Raw genomic sequence first — 20223 nt, forward strand, 5'->3', positions numbered from 1 at the left:
CTTCCTTCTTTTTTCCTTCTTCCTTTCCTCCTTGGCAATGCTTAGATGGGAGAAGAGAAGGTTGAGAGGGGACATGAGAATCATTGGCTCAAGATTTCAAAGATGTCTCATTGAGGGGGGGGGGGCTGACTTTCTGCTGCACCAGAGACCATGGCACAAGGGAGCAATGGTTTCAAATGGCAGGGAAAGAAATTCGACTGAAAATATTAGGAAGAACTTCCTGGAGAATGGCCTAGGCTGCCTGGGAGTGTGATGGATTATCCTTCTCTGGAGGCTTTTCCAATATCGAGAGTTATTTGATTGTGCCTTCTTGCATGGCAGGGGGTTGGACTGAGTGGCCCTTGGGGGTCTCCTCAAACTCTAGGAATTTAGGATTCTATTTCAGGAGTAGGCAATACAGGGTCTTATGGATACACTTTTTCTCTTCTGTCCACCATCTCATCCTGACCAAGGCCAACCCTTTTTGGGATCCAAACATTTCCTGTCTTTCCTTCACTTTCTGCCTCCAAAAGAGACGAGGAAGGGGAGGAAAGGGCAGGGAGGGGGCTTGGGGAGAACCCCCTCCCTCCCTCCTGGGCCAACCAACCCCACTTCAGCCTACCATACAGCCCCCAAGTTAGAACGTTTGCCCATGCGTGGACTAATCAGTTTGGTGTAGATATGAAAAACAGCTACAATAGGCCAGTAGCACTGACAGGACTGATAGCAGGACCCTCAAAAGGTTGAGCAATCTACAAGTGGCACTGCATCGTGCTACAGCCAAATGACATTGTAGGAAGCTTTGATGAATAACTTAGATATCTAGTTTTCACATGCATCTTCTACCACTCACTGCAGACTGTAACAAACACAGGAATGATCAAAAGTTGCACAAAACAAAACAAAAGCAAAACAGAATATTACATTTGCTGGATACTTTCTTTGGTTTTAATTCTTGGAATTTCAATCAAGCTATCGGAGTCCCAAAAATCCTTCAGTGCAACCCCACCCCCCAAATAATGGAAAACACTTTTTTTTAGCCAGGAGAGTCCATGTGGACCTTAGGAGTTCAAAAATACCCTCATTTTTAATTTCACTAACCTGGAAGGACATTTTTGAGATGGAACCTTTGAAGGTTCTTGCTGGTTACCTCACAACAAAAAAGATTCTATTCACACTGGTCTTAATAGGAGGTGTCTTATATCACACCCTTTTAATAAAATTCATCTTCAGCTTTGCTTTTCATATTGTGAGAAAAGAAGCACACTTTCCTTCCCTATATGAGGCTTCTTCTGAAAAATGTGTAGTCTAGTGATACCTCATATCAGTCCTATTAATTTTAATGGCATTGTTTTGAAATAAATTTGATGCTGTTCACATGTATTCATTATTATACTTGAAACAAATACCACTCTATATGAGTCTGTAGTATTTCACATTTTAAAATGACCTTTTCTGACTCAATCACATTGGCTACAATGTGCCTCTCCGTCTTTCCCCATGAGTATAAATTGATTAGGGGCATGTAATTACAAACCAGAAGGCCTAGTGTTTACAAGCTGAAGCCTCCAGCCCTTGTTTTACCTCACTGTGAAGGTTAAATGCAAAGAACAGAATCTGCATGTTAATACTGTATTTTCAGATTCAGGTGCAGTTTTAATTCCTTAGAGGAAGTATATTCAATAGTGTTTGTATTCTCAATGGGAACATAACAATAATGGTCTAGAAGGTGGGATAAAGAAACCAATGAAAACTTATGAATGAATGGTTGCAGAGAATATAATAAGAAATGTGTTCTCTGGCCTTCACTTTCTTACAGGTTTTTTGAAAGCAGAGACAGAGAGAACTGGTAGGAAGGATAATGACATAGAGGTTCTTAGAAACTCACATTGGGATTTGGGAAGTAGCCCTGTTTATGGGATTTGGTCAGAAGATATCTCTGATGACTGCAGTGTTTTGTTCAGTAAATCCACCTTAAATCGATCAGAGTTATCTGAGATTAATTAGTTTTCAGTTAGTGTGCCAAGCCTGTTCAAATGTCCTGCACCAAAAATGGGAGAAGAGGTCATAAAAAACAACAATAACAAAAAACAATGGAACTAGTAAAGTTAGTGCAATAAGATTTTAGCATAATTACAAAATATTTTTGAGACACCAACCAGGCTAGTATTAGAAACAGTAAACTATATTCTCATAATGGTCCTACTACAAGATGCACAACAGGGGTGTTTTTATCATTTGTTGAATGGCCCCATCACAAGGTAGATGAGGACAGTCATGGGATTTCTATAATAAATGATATTAGCGAAAACTGATGAATTAAAAATTATATAAATCACTTCCTTAAAAATAGCAGTACAGCTACAAAGTCTATTAAAACAATTTAATTAAAATTTGCTGAAAGCCTACTGAAATAAAATTCAAAACCTAGGAAGGCTGCTATAGAGTGTGCAAGCATCCATCAAAACTCAATATCTTGTGTCTTCAACACCTGCTTTAAACATTTTAGAGTCTGTGCATATTTTTCTGAAAGAGGTCCTTGAGATAGCCCCAATGTAGTCCACTTACAACTTATAGGTCACAGCCAGTTTTTTTTTTAAAAAATGTAGCATGTATGATAAAAAATGCAGTTGTTCAGCTGTGAGCATCACTTTTCTTGCTTGGGGAATTAGAGCATTGGTCCCATGGTTGCTACAATCCTGGTGTCCCTTTCTTTAGCCCATTGTGGGCCATTGTTTTGTTTTCTGTATTTGTTGGCAGATCTATTTTAGAATTTGGATTGATTCTGTCTCTATAGCATGAAATATCTGCATTGTTATGCCATGTGTTCCTGGAGATATATTTGTCCCAAGTGCTTCTAGAGTAGCTTTGACTAAGGTAGCTTCTTTGTCAAAAGTTTCTATTTTGAAGAAATTTGTCATCCTTTCATCTTCTATGTATAATTCTACAGTGTATTACTTCCACAATCTTTTTGTTTTATCCTCATCATGTGAAGTGTTCTCCTGTTTGTGGTATAGCATCTGTAGTCTTCATTTAAGCATTCCTTTGATTTATTTTGTGAAAAAGGTCACCCGTTCTCCCGTTTTATTGTCTTCTTCTATTTCTTTACACTGATCATTATAATAGTTGTCTTTGTCATAATGCACATGTGATGAATAGTTGCATTCAGGATTCTGATACTGTTTCTATAATTTTAATTTGCCTCTCATCTACCCATAACAATTTGAAGAGTTGTTTTTGGATACATTAGGACAAAAGACAAAGGTTAGGTGGGATAGGAGTTTTTGACTATATAGTAGGCAAAGAAAAATATGGAAAAATATATTTAAAATGGTTAAAATGTGTTTCTTGGGTGTTGGAAAATGTTATGAAGACAATCAAGGACTGACAAGGATAGTCTCAGTTAGAAACTTACTTTGTGCAAAATTTGCATATTTTGCACAAAAAAACTATTGTCTGTGCAGGAAATCACATTTTCTACACAAAATATAATAAAAGAAAATTGTGCTGTGTGTTTAAAAGTATCCTGTGCAAATTTTGCACAGAATAAGTCCTGAACCACAAATAATCTTAAAAAATGTGGTTTTTTTTCTTTCTTTGCAGATAAAATTAAAGAATAATTACGTCACTGCTGTTAAGTACTACTGAGAATTAGTGAAAGTGCCAGTTCCATTATATCTAAGAAATCTTCTGTCAGTGTCGCATCCCATTAGTGTTGCTACCTAGTGGCTTTTCCAACACCCTCACTATTGAAACTCTCTGTTTTTTATAATGATTATGACTGTTCCTGAAGTGAATGAATGTATCTTAGTCTGATATGTCTACTTTAAGCATTTTTCTTTGAGTGATTTTAGTAGGAATCTAGACTTTTGATAGAGTCAAGTGTTCTGATGGTATTACTCTGGCATCATTGGTCAGTATTATTGCACGAATGTATGCATTTGACCAGAGGAAGGGAGGACTATTTTGTCAGTCACTAATAAGTATGCAGTGGGATCCCCACATTTGTAGGCTTAGCTTTTGTGGATTTGATATTTTGCAGTTTGATAATTATGTTCTCTCTAGGAATCTCTATTTCCTCTCTTTAGACATGTGTAGGTCCTCCAAGTTGAATCTAGTAGTGTCACACTAGATTCATGGAAAGGTGTTTTCCCAAGTCAAAAAATAGTAGGTTCCCCCCATCAGTTTTTATTAAGCATTTCAAAAAAATTCACACAAAGAAAAAAGAAGAAAAAAGAGTAAGGGTAGTGGAGCTCTGGTTAGTAGAGCAGTAGATAAATGTCTACGATGTCACCGAGGAAAAGAAAGGGGATTTAGGGGGGAAGAGAAGCCTTATATTTTAAAAATAATTATTACATCTATATTTTCATCTCAAATACAACTATACACCTTGTCTAAAGTTTTGAAAATTCCATATATCCTCTATAACAGTAAAGAACACACTCTTGTCATCCAACGTCAATAATAGATTGGTAGCCATGTCTTCCCATGTCTGATATTCTTCCTGTCCTCTCTTCCAGTTCTTTACGTGTCTTTTTTCTAACTTTAACTATTGCCATATAAATCTAAAAATTCAATTCCATTTGTTAGTAAATGAATTTAATTAATAGTAATTAATAGTAGGCTTTTTATTTATGGTTTTTTTCATTTTTCAGGGGCCCTGTGCCTCTAAACCATGAAACTGGAAGGACTGCTGCATATACAAGTACTACTCATACTAAGGTGACTGACTGTGTCCTCCTTCTAACTAGAACAGATTTATTTGAAGTATGATTTAGACCTTTGCCAAGTGTGTATGAGTGCTATTCTTTGATTATATGGATACTAGTTAATTTTAAAAGCATCATTGGAGACTCAGTGTCTTTATATTTTATAGGCTTTAGACTGTTTTTATTATGTCTTATGACTTAAACATCTTAGAGATTTTTTTAAAGAATAGTTTGAAATGTATGGAAGGTAAATAGTATCATTCTTCTTTCTCTACCTTGATTTCAAATCAAGACTTCTCTGTTCGAATGTAAACTCAGCCACAGTGAAATAGCAACCCGTTCTACCAACATAATGCATAAATTGACCCCATGTTGGATACTGTGGGGTGTCTTACTTTGTTCTTTCTTTGCACATACCTGTCTCCGCACACACTCTATCTTCCATAGTGTTGACATGATCGGCACACCGTATTAAAAATATGTCCTGCATTTCTAAAGTAATCTTTGTAAGGCTTGTTCTGAACTATGATATAGGCATATCTGATATCTAGCATATTTACAAGCCTTCAAATTCCCCTTGGGAAAAGAGCACCAGTACAGATTTCAGAGTTTATTGAATACTTGATATGATCTGTCTCATGTTTATGGGAACAAAAGGTCAAAATTCTCATTTACCAAGTTTTCAGCTATTACAGCAGTGACGGTCTTAGAATTATGTGCATAAACATCAGGTTTTTGTGACCTTTAAAAGAAAGGACAAAATATTCTGGAAGGTGATGCAACTTTGAAACCTCTGTTTGATTCTCATGTTTTGGTAATTCATTTAATCTGATGGTTTTACAATATATAATTTTCCACCTTTTGAAAAAAAAGGGAGTTAATTCACCACTTATTAAAAATGGGAAACAGTTGTAAGGGCTGGTATCATGCAACTTTCCTAATTGCTGTCTTAAGCTTCATTGTGTGCTCTGTGTGAAATAGCTGTTTTTTGAAACCTTGGAAGATCCAGTCTCAGCGGAACTATTCAGGAGTGAATAAAGCTAAAACTTAATTATGATGGCTATATCTTTGTCAGCACTCCTAAATAAATACTGGCAGACTATAGAGGCACTGCAAGAGCATAAAGACATGGGGAATTCAACTTTTTCCCCCTTTCCTCGAACATATTACTTGCCTTTGGTTAAGTGCAATGTAGCTTCACCACATTACGGAAACTTATAGCTTCCTACATTTGTGGGGGTTCCAAGTCTCATTGATCCCAGCTACTGCTGCTACCTAGAAAACTAGCCCAAATTAGTTATCTAGGTGAATCTTAAAAGCTCCCTTTTAACAAAGAAGTCCACATTACAATTTTCTTCCTGTACATGGAACAATTACAAAAGAAAGTGTTGCATGGCTTCCTGTCTGTTGACTTTATCACATAAAAATATTATTCCAAAGCAGTTGCATGATTACTGATACCAAGTACACATCCCTTGTTATGGCATCTCTCACCATTACAACATTAGAGCTGATTTGCCATTTTATGTGCCATTGCTTCTGTTTCTCCATCATAAAAAAATCATATTCAGCAATTTTGCCCTTCCAGCAAAAAATAAGAAAAACAAATCATATTATAAATTGTAAAATAAATAGCCCAGGAAGGTAGAAAAATCTCCACCCGCTGATGTCACTTCTATGCCATGGAATGCTGACACAGAAGTGGAATAGACCTACCACACAATGTAGGTGATGGGAATGTTGCAGGATTGGCCGCTGTTAATTGTGGGGAGGAGGCATACTTGCACTGTGCTACACAGAACATTGTGTAGTAGGGACAATCAACCCTGCTTTAATGCTTGTGCAATAAAGTCCTGTGTATTTTGCTACAGGACTGGGACCAGAATTTTTTTTTTTTGGTGGCTTGAATGAGATCAAACAGCACTCTAAGTACTTTAGGGACATTGCCCTGTTTTTTTTGTATCTGACAATACTGAAAGTCTACAAAACATTCTGGAGTTTATAAACTGATTATGATCGCCTACATGCATTAATCAATTGCTATGCTATTCTTTAAAATGGAAAATTTATAAAAACACTATTTGGTCCAGAAATGGACCAGTAGTTTCTAAGTAACACAATATATCCAGAAACCAATGTAGCAAGATTTTGTTTTTCACTAGTGATGTGCATGGTATTTGTTTCTTATGTTTCGTTTGTTATTCCACCCCCTTTGTTTCATTTGTTGTGCACAAAATGCTGGGGTTTGAAAATAGTGAATGGTTACTGCCTATTCACCTTATTTTCAGGCCACGTGGCACTCCTCAGTAGGCCCAGTGAGTAGCATTGCCGTGTGCTATTTATTTACCTCTGAGCTTTGCCCGTTGGGCCAATAGGAGGATAAGAATGCCATCAGCCTTGCCTGTTGCCTGCCTCACCTCACCCGCTCTGCAGATGGAGGGAAAAGCATCACAGAAATACTGGTATCTTAAGCCTTCGTTAACCCCAGTTCTCTTCTGCAGATGAAGGGGAAACCATCCCAGAATTAGTGGTATCTTAACCCCAATCTTTAACCTCAGTTTTCTTCTGCAGATGGAGGGGAAATCATCCCAGAATTAGTGGTATCTTAACCCCAATCTTTAACCTCAGTTATCTTCTGCAGTTTGAGGGGGAAACATCACAGAAATTGTGGTATTTTAAGTAACTCTGATGCTTTCAATCCAAGGACAAACCATGCAATTACTAAAAATAATGGGAAGGGGAAGGGAATTTGCCTCCATTGCTAGCAGTTAAAGAAGAAATGAAATAATAGGGGTGGGCATTGGGCCTTGTGTGTGATGTGTGGAGCATCTTTGACATTTTAAAGGAAGGAATGGTGTCTTTCCTGCCCTGTCCCCCTCCTGCTGCTGCTCCTGGAGAGGTTAGAAGGCAGGACTGGGGGGGGGGGGACGACGACGAACATTTACAGAAAGAAAAAAAAGCCTAAAAATTGAAGGATGACCCAAACATTATGAAACTTGATGGGGTAAGAGTGATAGATGTGCCCTCCCTGTGTGGCAATTTTCACCCCTCTAGCCCTAAACAGAGGGGAAGGGAAACCTGGGAAAGCCACCCATGTTGGCCAATGATCCGAACATTTTTGTTCTTTCAGACCTGGAATGAAAGGCACATTCAGAAAACTGCCCGTTTTGGGGAGCAGCACACGTAAACAGGGCCTTCCAAATTAAACAAAATGAAACAGATAGCGATTCTATACAAATGCACAAGATTTTCCACAGTGCATCAAGTGAAACAGAAATTCAGAGGAAATTTGATCTTAAATGTCAGTAGCTAAATAGTACAGCAAACTCTTATGGAAACCATATAGAACATTTCAGTTGTCCAAATGTGACCTTTTAAACTTCCCGTACTATTCCCACAATCAAATTGGATTTAAAAAACTCAAAACCCTGTGTAGTCTTTGCATAGAATTGAAGATCATACATGTACAATAAGTCCATCTATAAATTTGTATTTCAGAAGCAGTACAAATTTCATGAGAAAGATGTAGATTTGAGTGACAAGTTATTTATGAGTAATAAAATGTATACTGTGTGATCTGGCAAAATTTAAGCATTCTACATTCTCAATTTTTCCCATAGTAGTAATGAGTTAAGGATGTTAACCAAAGTACTTAGCATGTAGTACATTCTCTTTTGCTGCTGATAACAGCTCTGCATAATTTACTATGAAATTCTCTGTAAGTGTTTTTTTTTTTTTTTGCCACTTCTGCATTCTGATCCAGTTCATGTTTATTTGAAATTAGTTTCTTCTCAGTTTAATGTAATACTGTAACATGGGATTGTAATGGAACACTTCCTGGTTCCAGATTCTACATTTGTCCTGATTCAAATTAAATGTTTAAAGATGCGCTGTTTTAGATACATGCACCATGTAGCATTAATGCATCCATATTTGACTTGCATTTAGGTTATGAATATGTTTGTTAACTTTAGGACAGAGAAATGTAAGGCTTGAGTCAAACTGTAATTACTCTTGAGTATATTTCAGACCACTATGAAATTGGCCTGAGAGTTGCAGTGTGCAGTATACGTTTAAGCACAGTTCAATTGTATCTATTAATCCAAGTCTGAGTGAAATTTAGTAGAGTTTGTGAATGACACATTACCAAAGTGCTGGAAATTTTTCTGACAAGCCCATTTCACACAGCTGGTTTATGATTTTTCTTAATGCTTCGAATATTTTTCTGTCTCTACAGGTATGACATTTTAAATATAGAATTTCCATCACTAAATGATATTCTTCAGCTCAACGTGACTACAAAATTAAACTGTGGAGTGAGAGAGCTTATGCTAAAGAGTGTAATCCTACTCTGTCAGTAGCTACTCTTGTGAAGTCACTGGGTCTTTTAAAAAGTGTATGTCAGTCTCAGCTTACATGTTTGAAAATGATTGCTCCTGGAAAATATATGCTGGCATGTCATAGAAGTAATAGCCATGTAGAAGTAGTTTTGTCATAAGCCTGTACCTGCAATGGCAAGTGGCATGGGAAATTTATACAGAAACTTTTTCTGTTCATTTCAACTGCATGTAGGCCCCCTGGTGGCACAGCGGACTAAACCGTTGAGCTGCTGAACTTGCTGACTGAAAGGTTGGTGGTTCTAATCCAGGGAGCGATGTGAGCTCTCACTGTTAGGCCCAGCTTCTGTCAACCTAGCAGTTCGAAAACCTGCAAATGTGGGTAGATAAATAGGCACTGCTTCTGCGGGAAGGTAATAGCACTCCATGCAGTCATGCTGGCCACATGACCTTGGAAGTGCTTATGGACAATGCCAGCTCTTCAGCTTGGAAATGAAGATGAACACCACCCCCAGAGTTGGACATGACTTCACTTAACATTAGGGGAAACCTTTACCTACGACTGCATGTAGCAATATCATCAGCTCCCTTTCTTGGAAGTCCAAATAAAAGGGGCTTGAAACTCAATTGTATCTCAAAACAGGGACCAGATTGGAGATATTTTTCTTTTTGAATATGTTTATCAAAAATTACCATTGAGACAAAAAGACTTGATTACTCCTGGCCATTCTGACTCCAAACTGCCCATGTGACTGAGTACTTTAGAATAATACAGACATTAACATTGCCTCAGCAGTGTTAGCAATTTGCAGAGTCACAAAAGTAAATAATTATGGATAGATCAGCTACGGAATTAGTTAGTTACTTGAACAGTGAGAAGGCTTTCTCTCTCATGTTCCTATACTTTAGTGATACAACTATATCCTTAGATTTGACAGCTTGGTTCCCCAATCCAATAGGTTTGCCATTTCAATGCAGGGGGGTGTATTTCACCCATTCTTGCAAGAAGGGAGGGAAGCGAATGTTTATATTCCCAAAACAAGTTTGGACAACTTGCATGGGATACATATATCCATTCCATTTGTGTGTCCTCATCTTGAATTTTCTGCCATTGCACAGAAATTTGGTAAGGCAAAAGAAGAAGCTACATTTTACTTTAAACTAATGTGTGTGTGTGTGGGGGGAGCACCTTTTTATACTGAATTGTTAGCCACAAAATAAAGTAACATGCATATTGTTGTTTTGTCACTAAGTTGTCTTGGTTTGGCAGGAAATGTGCTTCTTGCAATGGAGGAGCATGCCCCCAGTGTATCCAGGGAGAGTCACTTTGGAGACCTGCAAATGGAACTATAGAATCATAGAGTTGTAAGAGACCTTGTGGGCTTTCAGTCCAACTCCCTATCAAGAAGCAGGAAAATCGCATTCAAAGCAATTGACAGATGGCCACCCAGCCTCTGTTCAAAAGCCTCCAAAGAAGGAGCCTCCACCACACTCTGGGGCAGAGACTTCCACTGCTGAACAGCTCTCACAGTTAAGAAGTTCTTCCGAATGTTCAGGTGGAATCACCTTTCCTGTAGTTTGAAGCCATTGTTCTGGATCCTAGTCTCCAGGGCAGCAGAAAACAAGCCTGCTCCCTCCTCCCTATGACTTCCCCTCATATATTTATACATGGCTATCAAGTCTTCTCTTAGCCTTTTCTTCAGGCTAAACATGCCCAGCTCTTTAAGCTGCTCCTCATAGGGCTTGTTCTGCAGACCCTTGATGTTCTGCAGAGCCTTGCCTTCTTCTGGACACATTCCTGCTTCTCAACATCTCCCTTAAATTGGACACAGTGTGACTCCAAGTGTGGTCTGACCAAGGCAGACTAGAGGGGTAGAATGACTTCCCTGGATCGAGACACTATACTCCTATTTATGCAGGCTAAAATCCATTGGCTTTTTAAGCTGCTGCATCATATTATTGATTGTGTTTAACTTGTTGTCCATGAGGACTCCAAGTTCTTTTTCACACATACTGCCATCGAGTCACGCATCCTCCATTCTGTATCTGTATCTTTGCATTTCATTTTTTCTGCCTAAGTAGAGTATCGTGCATTTGTCTCTATTGAAGTTCATTTTGTTAGTTTTGGCCCTCTCTAATATGTTAAGATCATTTTGAATTCTGCTCCTGTCTTCTGGAGTATTGAATATCCCCCCCCCCCCCAAATTTGGTGTCATCTGCAAACTTGATTATCATGCCTTCTAACCCTTCATCTAAGTCATTAATCAAGATGTTGAACAGAACCGGGCCCAGGGCAGAACCCTGCGGCATTCCACTTGTCATTTCTCTCCAGGATGAAGAGGAAGAATTGGTGAGCACCCTTTGTGTTTGTTCACTTAACCAATTACAGACCCACCTAACCGTAGTTTTGTGTAGCTGACATTTGACTAGTTTGTTTGCCAGAAGGTCATGGGGGACCTTGTCAAAGGCGTTACTGAAATCCAAATATGCTACATCCATGGCATTCCCTGCATCTATCCAGCTTGTAACTCTATCTAAAAAAAGAGATCAGATAAGTCTGGTATGGCCTGTTTTTGATAAATAAATAAATAAATCCATGTTGACCATTAGTGATGACTGCATTCGTTTCTAAGTGTTTGCAGACCACTTCCTTAATGATCTTTTCCAGAATCTTGTCTGGTATCGATGTGAAGCTGACTGGATTGTAATTGTTTGAGTTGTCCTTTTTTTCCCTTCTTGAACATAGGGATCACATTTGCCCTCCTCCATGAAGTTTCCCCTCATACTCTAACATATTCTTCGTATGTCTGTGCTTGGTAAAAATAACAACACTGGATTTGCCTTCCATTATTTCTGTAAGTCTCTCAATAGATAATCCTTCATTCATTTCCTGTAGAGGGAACAGACAGTATTCAGCTGAAATCAGAGAGTCACAGAGCATATTCTCCTTTCTGCCCTGAAGTGTGAAATTTAGGAGGTGCTGTAGATGCAGTGTCGCTGATGAAATTATGTATGACAAGTGACTACAGAACATTTAATACCAGGGATGATTAATTGGCTTTATTGCTTAATATCAGCATGACATTCTTTCTAATCTTTTTCTGTTACTTCACACAAGCTGGTTCATATGGCAGAGATCCCAAGGGCAAAGGCAAGGTTAGGGAGCCTCTCCTGTAAAGGCTCCAATGAAGTGAATGGGGCATCTACAAAGCAACATTTCAAGTTGATTGTGTACCTTATTTAGGCTGACACTCCCATTATCAATTTCTTAAAAATCGAGTTCTGTGTTTGGATGGTGTGCCAGCTGAGAAGCACTTGGGTGGTTTCAAATATTTCCAGGATTTATAGGAGGAGAGTTATTTGGCAGTGTTGTTTTCTGCAGAATGTAAAATTGCTGCAAGGAAAAATATATGCTCCTTGCTTGATGGGAAAGGGGAATGAATAGTGAATTGGGGGGGGGGGGGGGGCAAATCTGCAGAGAGCTTGGGAATACTAATGTAATATTAGGTGCGTGCACATGACCCTATGTTTCTTGCTCTGGCAGTGTTCACCATGCATTTTTTTGTTTTTGTTTTGTTTTGTTTTTTTGCTTGCTCTCATCAGCCATCTATTTTGTAACATATCCCATGTTTTCCTCTGGAATAAGTGTCTTTCAATTGCAGCAGAGCAATCATTCTGGAAGTTGTGTAATATATTGTACGTTGTATGAGCTGTGAGACTGTGATGTGTAACAAACAAATGAACACGAACAGTTTTAGATATTTCCCAAAGAGGCTATTCATCTTTTGTTTGACATCAGGCAGGATCTCAGGTATTGGATTAAAGATTGCAAGCCTCTGACCTGAAATTATAGGCTATTGCCAACCTCTCTCCTATTTCCTCAGGCGTAATGCTGTCTCTCCTCTGTTTTCATTCCCTACCTTTTCTGCTATTTTTATGTGTATTGCCGCTGTAGTTGATCTATGGCTGATATGCTAGTGGTCGGACAGATTGTCAGTGGTTGTTAAGAGAGAGCTACTGCCAGCACCATTTCTCTCTCTCAAGAGACTGTGAAAACCCAGTTCAGTAATAATCCTAGCCTTTCTTGGCACACATCCCTGATTAAATCCCGGCTTCCCAAATGTCCTACAACATCTTTGGTAAATACTCAAGGCACTATTGACCTACATCCAAGGACTTTCGAATAAATAAATAAATGTCGTAAATAAATCCTATTTATTTCAATGGGAAAGATTCAGATGGGTATTAAAGTTACTTACCGAAATCAGTCGTTCTTGAAAGTGCTTAGCAGCACATAGATTGGGTTTTTGTTATCCCCCCCCCCCCGCCCCACCCATCAGCATAAGGCCAACTATGTCTTTTCCACTATCTGCAGTGGATTATGTAATTTCCTGTTATTAATAGGACCTTTGATATGAGTATCTCATTGAGATTCATTTCTCATTGAGTAGACCCATTGAAATAAATGAGATATGCTTATGTGGTGATGAACAAATCCAATTGGTTTCAATCAGTCCACTCTTGTTGGGCCTGCAGTTAAATTTATCCCATGATGCCTGCTAATTCAATATGCTTAGTTTAACTAAGATATTGATGATTAAGTTATGTACGTTTCACAAAATAAATTAATAAGTAGTGGCTCTACTAACATTCAATTTGAATCAAGTTTTGGTCATCCTACAAACAGACTTACAAGAAGCTTTGTTGTTTGAGTAGTTGCTTTCACTTTGAAAAGTGGGAATCATTGGAAAGCACAGCCTCTGACTTTGCTGTGGTCATCTTTCGAACACAATAGGAGGTTACATGGCCTTCCGCTGCTTCAAATCATACAGTGCTTATTCCTGAAGCAATTTTCCAAGCTACTTCACCTAACAGCTCTAATTTCAGTCCACTCTTTATGAGTACAGCATGTTTCAGCCAGCTAGCTTGGGGAAAAAGAATTATTTAAGCCATCCCTTCTGAACTTGACCTACTACTGTTCTCTAAATGGCTTACACATTTCTATTCCACTCTGCTTATACTATAACTTTTTCCTGCAGATGCAGAAAATACCAACCCCATCTCCTAGCAGACCACTGGTTTTTCAATACTAGCGGAAGAAATTATTATGTGATATGCTAGAGTCATGTAAAATACTTTGCTTACATGGATTAGGTCAGCATTGTGTAATCTTTTCTTTTCTTCTATTGGGAAAATATTTTCATGTTTGCTTCTTTGGTTTACATCTACTTGATAATCCCAAATCCAGAAACCCTTGAGCAAGTGTTCATTTTTGTATTCATCCATTGACTGAGACTGGCAACTGGATTTAGGGTTTTTGTACATTGCACACTATGTCTCATTTGCCTATTTTTACTAACAGAAATCCCCATGACATTTTTGGGGAGGAGGGAATTGCTGTCTCACAAACATTTTTTTTCAGCAGGAGTGTATTAAAAATAGATGGGATGTCCTGCTTCACATGCATGCTTCTCTGCAGGATGGAAAGCACCCTGCAGAGACAAAAGAAGCCAAAAGTTTACAATAAAAAAACTGTCCTTGCTCTTCTCTAGTTTATTAAAGTGCTTTTTTAATGTCCTCCCAGTGACACGGGACCTACTCATATGACCAGGTAATGCTATTTTTCTAACTGAGTTGAAGGATAAAATGGTGCTCCTACCATAGTTTTGCATATATGAACTGAATGGAGCTGAATATTTGCTCTTCATTAGGAGTATGAAGGAATAGTAGGCTTGCCATGCTATTCACAGAGATCTCTTATCTAAAAAGGTGCTGTTGTTTTCAGTCAGTTAATATTTGGGCGTCATTCTACCTAATGGCATGGCTGGCCTTGACGCTCATAGCAAACTAGTTCCTAGGTCTAGAAAAATGTTTGTCCTTCAAATGATATGTAATACCCTAATTTGTTTTCACAGTTCTGTTCCCAGCAGAACTCACTACCATCTCTAAAATGGGGCATTGTTATTTTTTTAATATATATGAAAAACAGGTATCTGACTGAAAACGTGTCTGTGAATGAATCTGAAACCTGTTCTGTCTAGGGCATGCTGGAATGATTTTGAAGGTGACGGGGTGGAAATGGAACCGAAAACAGTTCAATATTAAATTTAAATTAAGCAAAGTTTCCATGCATAAGTGGCAAAAGAGCTAAATTTCAAGGTTTGTTTCCTTTCCTTTGTATCCAAGGCTAGATCTTCACTGACATGGCAAATTGGCAATAGAACAAGAGACAGCCCTGGCTGAATTAGACCAAGTAATTTGTCAATTAGCTGTAGTCATCACCCTTGTGTGGCATAGCTTCTCAAATTAATTTCCCCATATAATACCTTAAATGTTGATACCTATCACAAATAAGTCATTTAACTTCTCTGAGATCTTTTTGTCCGCCTTTCATACCTTGTCAACTGGGGTCATAACTGTTTTCCTGTACACTTCATGGGTGATCCATCTGAGCACATGTTTGATTTTTATGGTCCATAAGCATGGTGAATGTAATAACAATTTTGACATTCCCACATTGTTAACAAAAAACAAAACAGAATATCCAAGACTGAAGAAATGTTACATAGCAAATCTAATTTCCTTAAAAAAATCTTCAATTGCCAAGCTGTCAGAAGCTGGAATGGAAAAAAATTAATATCTGGCGTTCTTTGTTCTATCTAATAAAAATTGTGCTCAAGACTGTTATTATTTTCTATCTAGTGCCCATGCCATCACATTGCACAGATTAATCTCCTGCCATCAAATGATACAAATCTCAAAGCTACATTGCTGGAATATGTTGTTCTGGAGCCTCTGGAGGCCACATGTGTCAAAACAGTTGCATTTTTTTTTCCAAAGCGTGATGTTCACTACCCAAAAATATTTAATTTTTATGACACATCATGCTGACTACATGAGAAAGATAAAAAGACAAAACATGGTTTGGTTAAATGCATTGCTCAAGGTGTGTTAAAAAAGTGTAGGCAACCTGGTACCATTGGATGTTCTGGACTACAACATCTATCAGCTCCTGTCAGTGTGGTCATTGAGCAAGAAGAAATGAATTATAGTCCAAAATATCTGGAGGAAATCAAATTCCAAATCTATAAAATTTATTTCAGGCAACCATGTGGACTAAGAACTCTGCTTATTCAACATATTAGGAACATGAGCATTGTCAAAAATAGGAAATCATCGAAACATGGAACCCTATCCCACATTTTCATTTTAGTTCAAGGTTATTTTATTCCACTTGTATTTTAAATTGGTTGAATTTCAATTGTTTTATTTTAATTTGTTTGCATTTGAATTGTTTTGTTTTGAATTGGTTGTATTTTAAATCGGTTACATTTATTTTTGTTTTATTTTACTAAATGCATTGAATATATGGATTCTAGTATAATTCAAAATAATTAAAAGAGTGGGTCATCAAAAGATGAAAGATGCAAATAACATAGTTTTGTATGGCAGATAACCTGATTTTTCATTATCAACCCCACAATGTTTTCTTTGCCAATAACCATAAAGTGATTCTACTGCAGTCTGTTTCTCAAAGGGTTTTGACTATCATCCACCCACACACTCAGTGATTTTTCAGTTGAATCGTTTTTGTGATGTATCCTTTGCACCTTGCTTTATTTGCTGCCATTATTTTCTATCCCATAGCTATGGAATCAAATTCCCAAATGGGCAGGTTCTATGCACATTAAAGTATTAGGGTCATTTTGTATGCTTGCCGCTCACTAATTGCTGATATTAATAAACACTCCCAGGATTTCATTTTTACTTCACCTGGGCAGTCTTTGTCACCTCCTTTGTAATGCTTCACAGCTTTGATTTCATCCAATTGTGCATTTAAAACAGATGAGAAGAAGGTTGCAATCCTGCTTTTAAACTGTTTGGTTCTCTTGTTTTATTTGCCATGGTAATCTAGTGTCAAGTAACTGTCACCAGATATCACATAACAACCAGTGGAAAGAAAATATGAGCAAACAGTTTTGTTTATTTATTAATTTATTTGAAACATGTGTATCATAAGATGTCAATGTATGGTACAGGAAAAAAAGACAATTTAGAGCAAGTGGAGCAATTTAAAACAATTCAGAATAGGGCAAAACAATGGAAAAGTCAAAAGCATTTGAAAATCCAAATAGCTGTATACAGAACTAAACTGTTCAAGCTAAGATCCTCAAACCCCAAGATTTAATGAGTCATGTTTTAGTCTAGCAACAGAATGAAGTTGATGAAAGAGTTGACCAAACCTCAAAAGGGAAGAAAGCCCTGCTTCTTCAAAATCACAATATCAAGAACATTCCCTAACCAAGTCTATGTCCGCTTCCACACAGCTGTATTAAATCCACATTGAACTGGATAATATGGCAGTGTGGACTCAGATAACCAAGTTCAAAGCAGATATTGTGGATTATCTGACTTGATATTCTGGGTTATATGGCTGTGTGGAAGGGCCCTTGAAAGGTGCTTCTATATCATTTTGTCTGGTCATCAAGCAGCCTTTGAGGACAGGTGATTGTTTAGATGTCAAGGTCCTAGGGCATTATTATTAAAATATTTATCTATATTCATTGCTCTACATTCACTGGGGTTAGTGGCACAAGACTCCCATAAAAAGGAGTGAATTAAAAAAAAAACCCACATTTTTTCCCCAAAGAGAGACCATCTATCTAATCTCTATATCCTCCAGCATGATGCTATGGTTAAATGCCAACAGAAGCTTTCTGGAGGACCTCCAGAAAGCTTCTATTGGCATTTAACCATAATTAAAATGAAGAATAATTTTAACAAATATAGACTTATTAGTATTTCATTGGGAAGTGTGGGCCTGCTTTTGGCTGATGAGATAGGATTGTTGTTGTTGTTGTTGTGTGCTTTCAAGTGATTTCAGACTTAGGTTGACCCTAAGCAATGGCTGGGTAAATGACCTTGGAGGGCTGTATCCGGCCCCTGGGCCTTAGTTTGAGCACCCTGCTCTAGGGCTTCCAGTGCAACTCAGTATAGAGTAGCTCTGGGAGACCTAGATATTTTTTTAGATGATCACATTAATAAAATCTGCAAAAGTGAAATAGGCAAATAGTCACTGTATAACTATTTATATGCTTCCCTATCTCATGAGATCTTAGAGTGGCTTACAGATAGCATCAAACTAGTTCACCAGGTTCAAAAACAATATGATAATTTAAACAAGCTAAAAGCATATTAAACAACATAATGAGTTAAAACAGATTCCAAAAATCTAAGCCTTTTAAATATTACATACGACCTCTTCTCAGAAATAGCGTGGGAGGTTGAACACTGTGTCTCCCCACAGGTTCATGGCCCACCAACATTTCTTGCAATGTATGACATCAACAAGGAATAATGCTGAACTTTAGAAATATCCATACACTGGAAATATTTGCTTTTTGCCACTTTATATATTGTTGGCATTTTAAACATTATGTTTGAACGTCTGATTAAAAAGAAGCATGCAAGTTAATTCCCAACATGCCCCATGGCAGCCTTTTCATTTCACTTAGAGGTGGGAGCAGGTGGTGTCATTTAAAATTAAATGCATCATGTCTCGGTTGGCAGGGCAATAGCATTCTGTGATGAAAGGTCGCTACAATGAATCTCATTAATTGTTTGCCAATTTGTGGGACTTTTATTTATATTTGCATATCATAATGCAGGCATAATCTGAGCATTGTATATTTGCCTTCTACTTAGCACGGATTTAGCTGAAGGCAATAAAAGACCGGAGTAGCTACAGAAAAAAAGAGCCGACTTCAAATAGTACAGATCCATCTCCTACATCTGTTTATAAAAATATTGAATTAGTATTTTCAATTTCATAGACTTGCCACTCAAGATACAGCTATATGGGTCTGTGTTGATTAATGTTTGCTCAGTTTGTACTATTAGCATCTGTCCACAATAAAATGTAGAAGTTGTGTTCTTTTATTACTTTGGTTATTTTCTGTGAAGCTGAAATTACAGGTTTTATTTTATTTTTATTAGCATTCTACAACACCATACAACTATAGGTTCTGGGACAGTAATGCTGTGTTATTGTTTTTTGTTTGTTTGTTTTTTTTTAAAAAAAACAACGTCCACACATTCATATGATGAGATCATTTATGATAGAAAGGAAACCTTTTAAAAATTTGCTTAGTTCTTTAAAACACACCCATTTTTCTGAGTTGACATGCAAAACAAAACTGTTGGTAAGATAAATTAAAACCCCTTTTGACCTAATTTAAATTTAAAAAGTAAAATAGCTACCAGTCACAAGAATAAGATAAAACCTACATTAAATGTTTGTTGTGATCATGAAATGATGGCAGCCAGGCATGTAGCCGGGGGGGGGGGGGGGGGGGGCTCAGGGGGCTTTAGCCCCCCCCCCCCAAAAAAAATTCTGATGGTGGTTCGCAAAAAGGCCTTACTGGTGCATTATTTAAACTGTTATGTTTATTCATATCATGATCTGATAACCATACTCAATATATCCCATATTCATGAAGGTATTGGGGTAATGATACAAAAGGTTTGCTAGGCTAGACCCTCTTTCACTCAGACTCAGCCTCCCCCCCGAAACTCAGCCCCCCCAACCTCCCCCCCCTGAAAAAAAATCAGCCCCCCCCCCAAAACGAAATCCTGGCTACGGGCCTGATGGCAGCCATACCCTCCCCCCATCGGTATTATTCCAGAGCATCTTTATGGGTGTCAATAACAGTGAAATCTTACCCAGAGTTCTGTTCAGGAAATTTAAATATAAAAGATATTTTTTTCATAGTTCACCAGTTTAGGATTTTGTTAGAGCATTGGATCCTTTTATACAGATAATATGCTTTCTGTCTGTCTTGCAGGGCAGCCCCAAGACATTTTGCTCCTAGAGGCAAAGGACAAGAAGGTGCTACTCCCCTTTCAATCATAAGAGCAAACCAAACTTGTGATACTTTTTTGCTTCCATTTTCCCCAGCATCATTATCTTCTCCAAGCTTTCCTGTCTCCTCATTATGTGACCAAAGTACTTCATCTTTGCCTCCAATATCCTTTCCTCCAGTGAACAGTCAGGCATTATTTTCTCGAGTATGGGGACTGGTTTGATCTTCTTGTGGTCCAAGGCACTCTCAGAATTTTCCTCCAACGCCACAGTTCATGTAATGGTATAATGTCCTTCATTACATCTATGGACAAAATGGTGTTGGGGGCTATAGGGT

At 37.9% G+C, this 20223-nt stretch overlaps 1 protein-coding gene across 2 annotated transcripts in view; it reads left to right on the forward strand.

Moving 5' to 3' along the window:
- IMMP2L (inner mitochondrial membrane peptidase subunit 2) overlaps positions 1-20223 on the forward strand; it is a 630428-nt gene that overhangs the window by 549555 nt on the left and 60650 nt on the right. Inside the window, exon 6 of one of the 2 annotated variants that reach the window (XM_067469075.1) lies at positions 4635-4695. The exons of the other annotated variant lie outside the window; for it this stretch is intronic. Coding sequence (XP_067325176.1) covers positions 4635-4658 — 24 coding nt within the window. The 3' untranslated portion in view covers positions 4659-4695. Of the gene's footprint in view, positions 1-4634; positions 4696-20223 lie in introns of those variants that run through there. 2 annotated transcript variants of the gene reach the window in all.

Source organism: Anolis sagrei, chromosome 5 (assembly GCF_037176765.1).
Source record: "Anolis sagrei isolate rAnoSag1 chromosome 5, rAnoSag1.mat, whole genome shotgun sequence".
NCBI lineage: Eukaryota > Metazoa > Chordata > Lepidosauria > Squamata > Dactyloidae > Anolis > Anolis sagrei.